Raw genomic sequence first — 14,521 nt, 5'->3', positions numbered from 1 at the left:
CAATGCTGCCTGTCAGTGAAGAATATGGGATAACTAACTAGTGGGATAAAAAATAAATTTCAAAGTCACTGATTTGAATATTATAGCACTTCACCATTTAGACCAAATCTCATCTACCATTCTGAGTTACATTTTGTATAATCTCACACTTTGTTATATTAAACTGTATCTGCCATCATCCCGCCCACTCGATTAGTTATGATAGCAAGCCGCTGTGCTACATCTGACTCCTGGAAGTGATTGATGCTGTTGCTGGATCCAATATAACATTTATTCATGGAAGGGCCCTCATTTACTGTGTGGTGCCCAGTCTGCTCTCAGTACTCCAGGTGTGGTCCAACCAGTTCTTTGTATAACTTTAACATAACTTCAACTCCCTTGTATTCTAGTTCTCTACATATAAAGGCCAGCATTCCATTAGCCCTTTTGGTTATTTTCTGTACCTGTTCATGTTTTAATGATCTATATACATGGCCCCCCCCCCCCCCCCCCACCCAAGTCTTTTTAAACCTCAACTGTTTCTGGCTTTTCACTACTTTAGTAAGTACTCTGGTCAAACTTTTTAGGTGAAAAATCAACACAAAATGATCTAAATCTGGCAAAGTCAAGTATTTGCAAATTGATCAAAATTGCCCTTTTCAGGTCATTTCAGACTTTGAGTTAAATTGAATTCCTTGTCATTATAGTGGCATCTACTGCCAGAATGTAGATCCTGTACCAATTGCTTCATTTTCATTACCTTGCCAATGACCATCTTTTCCTTTTTAATAGAAAGAATTGATGTTAAGTGGGAGACACTGTCTTACATTCCTTATATTGAACTCCGCCCTTGCTGACAGTACCTTTCTCACTATCTGTGTACAGGTGATGCAGGCACAGTTTGCACAAGACAATAACCCTGACGCACAAACACTTCAGAAACTTGCGGACATGACTGGGTTGAGTAGACGTGTTATCCAGGTATGAATTGTGTTATGACTGAAGCGGGAGCAATGCACTGTCAGTTCAGTCCCATCACTCCACAGGTCACAGCATATTATTAAAGTTTTCCCACCCAACTGGAAAACAGCCAAATTAAACCCTCTAGAAACCCCCAGAATAAAACAAAACAAACCAGGTATCTTTAGACAACAACAAATTAACTATTTATTAAAAAATAAATCTTAAACACTATTTAGATAAACCTATGTCTAAAGACCTTATAACTTCTTATTTTAACCTAACTGCCCCATTCTCTCACACACACTCAAAAATCAACAGTTAACCAATTTCTTTTAAAAAGAATGTGTTTTTAAAATTAGCTGTTTCATGAGAATAAATAAATAAATAACTGGATTATAAGTCTTTGTAGGTTATGCTCCCAATGTAAAAAAAAAATCAAATGCCACTCAAGTCTCCACGTTAAACAGTCTTTTAGTAGATAGGCATTCAAAGCACTTTGGCTGCAGCACGCATCAAACAGTTCTTTAAACCTGGAGTATAGCAATGGGTCCACTCGGATTTTAAAACCGACAGTCTCTCAATCGAAAATTTACTGCAAATACCAGAAAACACAATCAGTCAAGAGAGATTCAATCTTGAAGCAAAGACTCCTTGGATTGGAAGTAAAGAAAAGGAATTTTGCTACCTCTAGTAATACAAATGGACTCTTCAAAGGGTTTTTTCCTTCTTAAGCAATTAACATGGCCTGTACTTATTGTAGAATTTCTGCTGAGAGAAGTAGACTGCTCCTTCTTCCAGTAAGGATGCTTCGCTGGTGTTTCTCAAAACTGGTTATAGCTGGTTTTTACACAGTTAAATTGAAACATTATACCATGTGACCTCCTCACACTCCTGCTGTTGCCTCGGTAACAAGTGCAATTGTGGCACACTGTTCTCAGAAATCTAAAACTTCTCTCTCTCAAAGGCACACTGTTTCAAACAAAGCAGAAAAAAATACAGTTCTGTGACAATTGATTCACATAATGGCGAATGTATAGATGCTTAGAAGCTGTGTAGCTGCTGAAATTACATGCCAGTGAATAGCTTCTCTTTATCGATTCCATTTGTTCCCTTTAATATCTTGAAAACTTTGATCAAATCACCCTTTATTTAACCTTCTAAATTCCACGGAACACTACCCTAGTTTGTGTAATCTCTCCTCATAATTTAACCATTGGGGTTCAAGTAGTATTCTGGTAAATCAATGCTGCACTCCCTGCAAGGCTAATATATGCTTCCTAAGGTGTGGTGCCATGTCTGCTTATAGAACTCCAGGTGTGGTCTAACCAAGACTTTATATAGCTTTAAAATAACGTTGATTCCTTTGTATTCTAGTTCTCTAGTTATAGATGCCAGCATTCCCTTAGCCTTTTTGGTTATTTTCTGTATCTGTTCATGACATTTTTAATAATGTATGTACAAGGACCCCAAAGTCTCTTTGAAACGCAACTGTTTCTCGCTTTTTCACCATTTTAGAAAGTACTCTGTTCGATCCTTTTTAGGTCCAAAGTGAGCTGCTTTACATTTGCCTGCACTGAAATCCATTTGTCATGGTTTTGCCCATTCACTTAATCTATTAATATATCGTTTTATAATTTTATGCTTCGATCTACACTACTTACAACACCTATCACCATGTCATTGACAGACTTGGGTACGTGGCTTTCCATCCCATGATCTATGTCATGAATAAATACAATGAATGGTTGAGGCCCCAAGGGACACCACTGGACACATCCTGCCAATTTGAATACGTGCTCATTATCCCCATTCTGTCTCCTGGCTATTCAGGCAATTTCCTAACCAGATCAATTTTTTTTTCATGGGATGTGGCATTGCTGGCAGTGCCAGCATTTGTTGCCCATTCCATATTGCCCTTGAACTGAATGGCTTGCTAGACCATTTCAGAGGGCAGTTAAGAGTCAAACACATTGCTGTGGGTCTGGAGACATATGTAGGCCAGATGGCAGATTTCCTTCCCTAAAAGGCATTAGTGAATCAGATGGGTTTTACAACAATTGATAGTTTCATGGCACCATTACTGAAGTAGCTTTCAATTCAAGATTTTTATTGAATTAATTGAATTTAAATTCCACCAGCTGCTGTGGTGGGATTTGAACGCATGTCCCCAGGGCATTAGCCTGGGCCTCTAAATTACTAGTCCAGTGATGTTACCACTACGCCACTGTCTCCCCGAGATAATTTGCCTTCAGTTCCATGAGCTTCAACTTTAGCTAACAGTCTCTTATGAGGGACTTTATCAAATATCTCTGAAAGTCTACCTAACTAACATCCATGGACATTTTCACCTCTTCAAAACATTCATTCAGGTTTGCCTGAGGTGACCTAGCCTTTACAAATTCATGCTGACTCTCTCTGATCAGCTGAACATGTTCAAGGTGTTCAGTCACTCTATCCTTAATTATAAACTCTAGTAATTCCTGACAACAGATGTTAGGTTAACTGGTCTGTAATTCACTGATTTCCCCCCCCCCCCCACCCCCCCTCACCTTTAGTAAATTACAGAGTGACATAGGAGGGGGTGAGAGTTGGGATGGTGTTACTGTGTTGAATGTAAATGTTAAATGTAAATCAGCCCGCTCATAAACTTAGGGCAGTACCTTCCAAGAAATTATACCGAATAACAATTCTTTAACAAAATAATGTAAGTCAGCTAACACCAACACTGAAACCAAAACTGCTTTATAAAAAAATATAAAAATTTAAATTTGCCCTTTCACACTAATTGTATTACAACTTGTGGCATCCTTTGATAGTAAAACCACAGTCATTCTAGTTTTATTGAAGAGGCTATTAACATCAATTGCATGGAAGACAGAGTTTCATAAATGGCCTGGCTCCATATGCAGTATATGAATTGTAATTCATGCTTACAATATGCAACAAATATTCTAAGTATGGGTATAATATTGGAATGATTCCACTCAATCTGCATATATTGGCATGATTGTGAACAGAGTACCTGACATGGCAGTAGTGCTATGCAGCATACGTCTTAAGATGTGAAACATTATAACTCAGATGTGGATTTGGTGCTCACATTATTCAGTTCACGGTCACTCAGTGTGATGTTTTCTATCACCTCTTTCCTGTCATGTTTGATCTATATATCCCTGATACGTTAACACTTACTAATACTCCACTTCTATGCCTTCAATCTTTGTAGGGACTTTTTTAAAAAGCATCTTTCACCAGTATTAACTTTTTCAATTTATGTGGAATGTAATGTAAGTAAAAACATGTTTCATTGGAGTAAAATGTAAAGTGATCAGGGTTGGAAAATTCCATTTGTCTACCAGCCTGAGTTCAGTTACCTCCCAGTCATGGATGAACTAAGAACTGAGGCAGACTCCAGTGCAGTGAATTCATCCTTCCAATACTTTGTTGTCTGGTTCTGAGTTTTGGCCACATTTGATCCATGTGGCTGATGGCAGCTCTTCCATATCTAGATCCTCCTCTATTCCCAAAGCATATTTTGTTTCTCCTTAGGATTCAGTTTTTCCAGTTCAGTTTATATTGTTGGTGAGCTGAAAGTTGATTTACGTCAAATTCAGAAAGATATTCCAGAGTGACAAATATTTAAAATGAAAATTCCAGCTCGGAAGGAATTACACATCTCCAGATTCCAAGAGTAATTTTCATCACCTTGTATTATTCAGCTTTCATAACGAAAGTGATGGAACACAGATACAAGATGGGAGCCAAGATGTAGGGGAGGAGTTGCACTGTAAAATACTTGTTGATATCATTGTATCTGTTTCCATAACTACCATCACTCCGGAGCAATCGTTACCTAGAACTATGGGAGTAGACTTTTAACATTGAGGCTTTGGTATGTTGAGGAATTTATATCCAAAATTCTGATTGTAATTTTTTTCTGGTGTCCATATCTGATGGATTTGGAGTGATATTTTTCAGATTCCCAAATCTAAATTTTGAACTCATTCTTTAATTGAAAGTTTTGGGCAAGAGATGCAGTGGGAATATGAGGAAGCACTTTGTTACGCAATGGGTGGTAATGACCTGGAACCCGCTGCCTGCAAGGGTGGTGGAAGCGGAGACAATCAATGACTTGAAGAGGAAGTTGGATGGCCGCTTGACAGAAATAGACTTGCAGGGCTACAAGGATCGAGCTACAAGGATCGAGCAAGGGAGTGGGACTGACTGGATAGCTCCATGGAGGGCTGGCATGGACTCGATGGGCCAAATGGCGGCCTCCTGTGCCGTAAAGTGAGTGGGCAAGAACATGGCAGATGGAATATAATGTAAATAAGTGTGAAGTTATCCACTTTGGTAGAAAAAACAGAAAGACAGAGTACTTCTTAAATGGTGAGAGGTTGGGAAGTGTTGATGTGCAAAGGGACCTGGGTGTCCTTGTTCATGAGTCATTAAAAACTAGTATGCAGGTGCAGCAAGCAATTAGGAAGGCAAATAGTATGTTGGCCTTCGTTGCAAGGGGATTTGAGTACAGGAGTAAAACTGTCTTGCTGCAATTGGATAGAGCCTTGGTGAGACCGCACCTGGAGTATTGTTTACAGCTTTGGTCTCCTTATCTGAGGAAGGATATACTTGCTACAGAGGGAGTGCAGCGGAGGTTCACCAGACTAATCCCTGGGATGGTGGGATTGTCTTATAAGGAGAGATTGAGGAAACTGGACTGTATTCTCTAGAGGTTAGAAGAATGAGAGGTGATCTCATTGAAACTTACAAACTTCTTACAGGGCGTGACAGGGTGGAATGTAGTTAGGATGTTTCCCCTGGCTAGAAGCAGGGGACATATTTTCAGAATAAGGAGTTTGCCATTTAAGACTCAGATGAAGAGGAATTTCTTCATTCAGGGTGGTGAATCTTTGGAATTCTCTACCCCAGAGCACTGTGGAAGCTCAATCATTGAGCATGTTCAAGATCGAAAGCGATAGATTTCTGGATACTAATGACAGCTAGAGTAGATTGAACTCTGAAGTGGTGGTGAAGCTCAACCCTGGCTCTCCATGCCTCAGTCAGCATGTCCAGCAAGGAGGTTGAAGTTACCACATTGAATCCCTGGTCTGTGCTGAGTTAGCTGAGCTCTGCTGGGGTAGGGGTGCCCCAGTTGGCATCAGCACCTGTGGGTTAGGGAGTGGTAAATCTGCTCCTGTTTGTTTTCCAGTGAGCCCTCCTGGAAAGTGTATTCGTGTGGATAGTCACCCTCGAGCTGCCCAGTTCCCACCAACCTGAGGCTTTTATGCAGGCTTCTGAATGGGCAGCTGAGCTTTAAATATGTAAATCGGCGTTCAAAGTTGCAGTCAGGGCATGACTGCCACTATAGCTTTCCCACAGGGTTGAAGAGAGTCAGGACCTGCCAGGAAGATTAACAGGCCCGAACAGATTTTTTTTAAATTTCCTTTTATGGGGCCAGCAGGAGCAGGAGGGCTTGCCCAGGCCCCACAAGGCTTACCCGTGCTGCAGACTTCTCCATCTCCCTTCTGTCACAGATGCCCCTACCCTCACCTATTTGAGTGTTGGCAGGCAGCCTTAGGCACACAAATTTCCTGAAGCTAGCAGCTGTTTCCCACCAACTTCCAGTCGAACGGGAAGTGAACTGACGGCATTTTCACGAGGCCTGTGAGTTAAAATAGCCCAGACCTGATATTTGTAGCAGCAGGTGAATTTCCAACTCTCCTCCGCTTCTACCCATCGCAAGGTAAAATTGGGGCCACGAAAAGGATGCATTCACTGAGCTACAGTGGTCAGCCTGGATACTCTCTCCTGTACTATCTGTCCATCTGAAGATCAGGATTGTACTTCACATGGATATGTGTTATAATTCCCCTCTCCTCAAGTTGCAATCATGGAATGATAGAATCGTACAACACAGAAGGAGGCCATTCAAGCCCATCTAGTCTTCACCAGTTCTGCTTATTATGAATAAATTTGTATTAATTGCTTTGAACATCCACTAAGTTGTGTTTGTATTTGCACTTGGTAACTAATTACATTTATGTAACTTAATAGAGGAGTTTTAGATTTTTTTTTAAAGTTTGGGTGAACTTTGTAGTCATGTGTGCAGTTGAAAAAATTCCTCCTGATCATTGGGCCCAGCTGAGGCTTTCATCGTGGCATACCATGATCGATTGCATCCGTTGTTATTGCAGGTCTGGTTTCAAAACTGCAGAGCACGTCACAAAAAGCATACTCCACAGCATGCAGTAGGTCAACCAGGTCCCCCTCGGTCACGCCTTCCTCCGTCCCTACCAGAGGACATTCATTACCAAGCTTTCAGTCACCATGAGCGGACCAGGATGGTGGCTCTTCATGGCTATGTGGAAAGTAAGTAGATGTGTGTTGCATTCTGTTCCCCTTGAGTTTGTATAATATTCTACAGAGTACAATATTCTAAAGATCTCCTTATTCAGTTATGTGGAATTCTTTGAAGTATCTATGCTTTGGGAACAAGTACAATTTTTATCACATGAAGCAATTAAAGTGGAACTGTATTCTACCGAATTGAGCACCTTAAGTACTTTCCAGTTTTGATCAGCCTAGGCCCTAATGCCAGTGGAGGGAAGTCATGAAACTGATGCCTGGCATTAGAGAGTTTAGTTATGAGGGAGGATGGAAAAACCGTGACTCTTCATTCTTGAAAGGTAATGACTGAGAGGGAGACTTTAAGAGTATGTTAATGATAGTAAATGGTGCAGAAAGGTATATCTGGCTAAAACTGATGAAAGTGTCAAGAAGAACTTATTTGCACTGTGATCATCATTTAGAATAGAATTCAGGATTGGGGAATGAATATGAAAAACCTTAATTCATTCCTCGAGGTCCAGTTGGGAGATGTGAATTATTGAGGCATTTTTCCTAGATGTGTGAGCTAAGATGGGCCCAATGAGATTCCTTATGTGTAGTTATCCAGTGATCTGAATTGCCACAGAATGTTATCTGTCAACTTTGATTGGCCTTTACTTCATTAATGTAACATTTACCTATAATGCCACTGAAGTTAACTTTATAATGTCATAGCTGTATGTTCTAGGTTATTTCTAACCAATTTATATCCTATTTATGCTGCTAATTGGAAGCACTCCTACTTATAATTATCAGATTACTCTACTTTACAACTGACTGAATAAACTCCATGGACTGCCTGGCAGTGGAAACAAATTTTTGCAGACTTGTAATCATTGTAGAATCCTGTAGAATCTCATTTGCACAGATCTGGGAAGAAATTGTCCTGGATCCTTCCTGATCTTGAGACAGTTTGAATCAATGCAATAAATGTGTAATTAAGACTTTCTCACCTTGAAAATAGTCTTTTTGTTTCTTAGAATACAAGCACATTTAGTTTCAATACCTCTGTTAAAGTAACAAAGGAATTTCACACACAAGCTTTGACCCAGATTTTAAGCTTATTGTCTAGCAGATTTGGGGTGAACAGGAATGGGAATTATGTCATCACTGATATTTGCCACCACTTATGGAAGTTTTTCCATGAGTATTGGCAGGCATTAAATATTTTCACTCATATTTTGGGTGAACATTAGATTACTTTAGATGCTATAAGAAATAAGGGCAGAAGTAGGCCATATGGCTCCTCGAGTCTGCTCCCAATTCAGTAAAATCATGGCCGAACTTTAATATCAATGCCACTTTCCTGCCTTATCCCCACATCCTTAGATATTTGGGCACTAAGGGAATCAATCGATCTCAGTCTTGAATATACTCATCAACTGAGTATCCACAGCCCTCTGGGGCAGAGAATTCCAAAGAATCACAACCCTCTGAGTGAAGAAAAAATTCTCCTCATCTCAGTCCTAAATGGCCGACCCGTTATCGAGAGACTATAATCCCTAGTTCTAAACTCTCCAACCAGGGGAACTGGCCTTTCAGCATCCACCCTGTTAAGCCCTCTAAGAATTTTATATATTTCAATGCGATCACCTCTGATTCTTCTAAATGCCAGAGAATACAGGCCCATTCGACTCAATCTCTCCTTATAGGCCAGCCCCTTCATCCCAGGAATCAATTTAGCAAACCTTTGTTGCACTCCTTCTAAGGTGAGTATCTCCTTCCTTAGACAAGAAGACACAGTAATCCTGGTGCAGACTCACCAAAGCCCTGCACAATTGCAGCAAGACCTCCTTGCTCTTCTACTCTAACCCCTTGCAATAAAGGCTAACATACCATTTTTCTTCCTAATTACTTTCTGTACCTGCATGATATCTTACTGTGATTCATGTACAAGGACATCCAAATCCCTCTGAATACCAATATTAATTAGTCTCTCATCTTTTAAAGCAATTAACTGTGAATATTGTCCCTTAGTAACAACTGTATACTTTAACCATGTAATTCTTCCTACAATGTTAATGTTCCCATATACTTATGAAACCAGTCACTGCTTCATTCAAATTTATTGGCATATTTGCTCTCCTTTTATTTTTTTAGGTCATCCATTTTCAGTATTGACAACACAGTCTATTCCACACCAGGCTCTGGCTCTGCCACAATTGCCAATCAGCCGTTGATCCCTCTACCGAAAAGTCTTTGAAGAACAGTTGGCATTCATGGATCGTGTGTCAAGCAAAATTTTAATTCATAAATCCTGCTTGTGTACATTCTCAGTCATGTATTAAGATGCTAGGACCTGTCTACATGCTGTTCACATGGCTTGGTTCTCAAATTGTATTGAAGACAATTCATTATCTAGGGAAACAAGAACAGAAAATGCAGGAAATACTCAGCAGGCAGCATCTTTGGACAGAACAGGCAAGTTAACCCTTCAGGTGTAGACTCTTTGTCAGACCTGATTTTCAGCATCTGAAGTATTTTGCTCTTTGTTCGTTACCTGAAGAACATATTCACTAATCTGAAGGCTGGACCTTTTTGGTTCTTGTCAGGATAAGGACCGATTTCAGTGATAGAACAATTTTTTTCCCCCTAGTAACAGTATTAAGAATTTCCTATATCAGAGTTGGTTAAAGCTGCTGCTGCATCACAACACCTCCAACATTGCATCAGTAATACTTGGGCTGAGCTGAGAATACTTTGAACTTTGTTTAACTTCTTTGACTTAGTCCATTTTCTTTATTGACAATGCAGCATTAAGGAGTGTTATGCATTGTGACTCATGCCCCCCAATATTCCCAACAACTGGGCACCTTTAAAGATCCTGATCTAGTATCTCAGAAGTAGACCCAATATGGGTGGTTTACTTGTGTAGTATACTTTTTGAATTGGTACTTTTTTGGCTCCCAAAATCACATGACACAACAAAAGCTGCGTTAAGCATTTCTTCAGCCCACCAACTATGAGTCATGGAAACAGCACTCTACTTCACATTTGGAAAAAAAGGTCATAATTCTGTCGCTCTCAGGCCTTCTTTTCAAAACAACTTGCTAATGAAAACTTTCCCTCCTATTTTCTGTTACCCTACCACTTACACATCAGCCAGTTCACATGCAACACTTTGAATTCACTCCCTGTCCTGCTGTTGCCCCACAGCAACAGTCTTGTGCTGTGTTGAATGCCCCACCCAATAACACAACTTTGTTGACTTCATTTTTCAAAAGTAATTTAAATAAACTGTTAAAATCATTGACTGAGTTATAAACAAGATATATAATGGGGCTTTCTGGTTCACAGAAATGTAAACCAACAACAAATCAGGCCCACAAAACTCACTCATCCTTTGGGCTCATGAATTATGCACTAACAGCTCTTAGATTATGGTGGCTTATTTTTAGTAAGCTACAAATGTCTTCATATTGCCTATTAAATTCTAGTTCCAACCAATAATGTCCAGTTCAGCTCAATTGAAATGATATTTAAAGTTTGAAATAAGGAACTCATCAGAAATAATCTTCGTTAACCATCTCGCTGCATTTGAACAAGATTGAATGATTGATTGTGTCTCAGACCAGCTGAGCTAAAGCCACTGGCTGTAATTTGTTGTACAATGTTTTATTCATGTGGCATAAATTAATGATCTCAGCAGAAAGAAGACTAAATTAACTGTTTCCGTTTGTTCAAATAATGAAGAAAGGAACATGATGTAGTAGCCCCCATGTAAGAAGAGTAAGGGTGAGTCAGATTGGGTTGTCTGCATTGTAAATAGAGTCGCTGCCCTCGCGGCACAGTGAAAATGATAGTAACACTTGGTGGGGCTGTCCTTCTGGCCTAGTTAGTAAATGATACTAACTGTGTGACACTGGGATAAACAGACCAAAGGCTTCTGTTTGATCCCTAGTCTGTGCTGTTTGGTGATCTCAGCCAGAGTAGCATTAGAGCTCCTGCGACTTTCCTCAGTTGACCTGAGTTAGGGAGGGGGTAAATCTGCGAAGGATCCTCCTCCAGACTGCTACCTACTACCTGTGCTGGGCAAGTGTGCATGTGTGGAGAGGAAGCTCCCAATGTCAAATAGCCTGCGCTGGGCATTCTTTCTAAAGTCACACATTAAAAATGGTCACTTGGGTGAGCTTTTATCACTTATGGAAACCATACCCCATTAAGAGTCAGGGCTTTTATGAGAGGAGGAAAGAAATGGGACAGAATCTGGGAAAAATTTTCTCTGATAGCAGAAAAAAATTAACATTGTTTTCTAACTCTCATAATGTGATGTGTGGCCCTATGTTAACGTGAATAGTACAAGAGAAATGGCTGGAGGCCACAGCAGAATATTTATTGCAAATTTTAGTGAAAGTAAGAAATTCTTTCCCTGTTTATCAATATTCTGCTGTCCAGTTCACCCGAGCAATCTCATTTGTTTCTAAATACATCCTGCTCTGCTACTGCGGCTAAGTAGCCAGAGTTTGCCAGATTCTGGGACCTGTGTGATAGTGGTATAAAACAATAGTGACAAAAATGTAAAGTAGAGAATTAAAAGGTGAGATTTACATTTTTAAAGATTGTAAAAGCTTATTTTATACCTCTCTAAAAAGAGGAATCATTCTGTTTGATATGTATGTACACAAATTGGATCTCGTTGGCTTCAATGTAACTGCTGCAATGTAGAAAAGCAGAGTCTCACTAGCAGTGTTTTGAAGTATGATCTACAGACCTCCCTTTCAGTTAGTTATTCATGCTGAGGTAGGCAGCTTGAGTTCCTAAAGAAGACATCACATTGCAGGAGAACCTCAAATTATACCACTTAGTCTTTTTATAAAAACTTGACAGAATTAAAAGTAGACCACTGCCAGTAGGTTGAAATGGAAGACAACTGTTAATTTAAATCAGAAGGTTTATATAGTGTTATATTTGCCAAGTTTTCAGGGTTAGATTGAGGGCTTGAGTTGCCCTGAACAATGCTTCAAAAATCAAATTGAGTGCTTCGTTCCTGGACTTTAAAATAGGCCAGAGTTTTGCTGGCATACTAGTGTAACATCTATTTCCTACTTATTGGACTGGTTGCAGAGTTATTGAGAGCATGTATACATAGACATGTATACAATAGTGGAGACATTTTGCTGTTCTTCACTGGGATAACTGTTGTTTGGCTGACTAATGGTTCACATATCCATTTTTAGCCCCACAGCTTCTATTTTATTTAATGTATTTGGATCTGTAGGTCATCCTGTGTTTTAACTGGTAGCAGTGACTAATGGAGGATGCAGATAAGTTGCTGTCATGTCTGGCTGGCTGGCTGGAGCGGTGAGGAAATAATAAGAGCTATGGAATTCGCAAAATACTTTGTCACCATTTTACACATTTTACCATAAAGGAAACCAAGTTGTGCAGATCTCGCCATTTATAGAACCATGGATTCACAAGCAATTCTAGTAAGTAATGTATCAGCAGTTACACAGGATTAACCACAGTGTAATGGCTGAATCATACCTCATATAGACAGGTTTTACTGTTCATTCTATGTCTAATGAAAATGTAAAAGTTTACAAGGACCATCCAGGCTAGAGCAAAGAAGCACAATGACCACATTATTTTGTTTTAATAAAAAGAAATGTTTACTTCTTTCCAAGCATACAGTCTTTGTATGTTCAATTTTGTAACCTGGAAAAGGATGTTTCACTCTAGTTCACGGATTATGCTGAAGCATAGACTCATGTCCTGTCATGTGTTCTTGTATATAGATGTTTAAAGCGTTTTTAATCCAAATGTAAATTTTGTTTCAGCATGTGATGATTCAACATGTCTTGGCTTACAACAATTACCATTACAAAATGGATGCTACTTTTAAAATGTCAAGACACTGTTAATCAAGTATTTATTGTAAAATATAAACTTCTGTAAGCACTTTTAAAATTTTCAGTTTTTGTAACATTTAGACTTTTATTGTGCATTGTTAATGTATTATGTGTGATTAAATGCAATAAAAGTGCTGCCACTTTGATGAATTCAAGCCTTTGTTAATATCATTTTTCTTTAAGTTTTACTTTTCTTCCCCAAAGTCTTTCTACATCACATGCCTTCCTGGTCTGAGAAGATAGGCCTCCATTAATCTCGCTGAATAAATTGGAGATGAGTAAGGAAGGCCCAGGCTTAGGCAGACTGTTTCTCTGCTTTTCCCCTCACGCTTGTGGGTAAGTATCTAACCTGTGCTTGGAATTTTCCTACTTTGAAATGGCTGAGGTGGGAAAAACTCACCATGTGAAAAAACATGATGATAAACCCACATACTATTAATGCAAGTTAGACACTAAATTATATTCACTTTGATCATCAATTTAGCTGGGTAATGGTGAATTATTTCACCCTGCCCCTCAGTTTGTTAACTCCAAATAACAAAGAGAACAAAGAGTGAATGTTGATGTCAGCAAGGTAACTAACTTGTAGAACTCCTCAGATTGATGATGTTGAACTGTGTTGATAAAAGCAGAGTCACAATAACACAATCACTGTGTTAGTGACTGTGTGTAAAAGTTAACAGAAACAAGCACTGGCTATATATGTTTTTTGTGCTTTATAACTGCTTCATGTAGGAGTAGTTCTGTAATATGTTGGTGCTTTAAGTGCTGTGAACTCCAGTGCAGTCTCATTGCAGGACAGATTTTGTAACTCCAGTAACAGATTGCGTACGTGTAGTCATTAGCTACTTAGCAGTGCCACAGGCTCTGGAGGAGCCTGAGGAAAAATACTTTTTATCTGTTTACGTAAAACATAACCACTTTCCAAGAGCTGAGAAACAAATGTGCAATTCATTTAACTACAAACATTGTCACGAGTTGTATACATACAAGAAGAGCTAAGTGACTGGATTACAAACTAGATTTCTTGTGTATGATCAGTATAACACACACTGATGCATGAATAATGCCAGCATAAATCTTAGTTATGTTAATATCAACAGTAACCTCAAAGTATCAATTAATCCAGCATCCAGTGCCTTCCGGGGGAGAGAATTCTAGATTTCCACTGCTGTTTGTATGAAAAAGTGCTTCCTGATTTCACTCCTAAATGACCTAGCTCTAATCTTAAAACTGTACACCTTGTTCCGACCACCCACCCCACCAGCAGAAATAGCTCATCTGTATCTACTTTATCAAATCCTTTTATCATTCTAAATACCTTAATTAGATCACCCCTC

General features: G+C 39.3%; 1 protein-coding gene across 1 annotated transcript in view; it reads left to right on the top strand.

Moving 5' to 3' along the window:
* Positions 1-13,240, top strand: part of lhx6a (LIM homeobox 6a) — a 59,414-nt gene extending 46,174 nt beyond the window's left edge. The window contains exons 7-9 of the mRNA XM_068011886.1: positions 865-960; positions 7,137-7,311; positions 9,430-13,240. Of these exons, the coding sequence (XP_067867987.1) occupies positions 865-960; positions 7,137-7,311; positions 9,430-9,509 (351 nt within the window). The 3' untranslated portion in view covers positions 9,510-13,240. The remainder of the gene's footprint in view (positions 1-864; positions 961-7,136; positions 7,312-9,429) is intronic.
* Positions 13,241-14,521: the final 1,281 nt, after the last annotated feature.

The sequence above is a fragment of the Heterodontus francisci genome, chromosome 32, assembly GCF_036365525.1.
Source record: "Heterodontus francisci isolate sHetFra1 chromosome 32, sHetFra1.hap1, whole genome shotgun sequence".
Taxonomy (NCBI): Eukaryota; Metazoa; Chordata; class Chondrichthyes; order Heterodontiformes; family Heterodontidae; genus Heterodontus; species Heterodontus francisci.
This window is presented reverse-complemented; position numbering and strand designations above follow the sequence as displayed.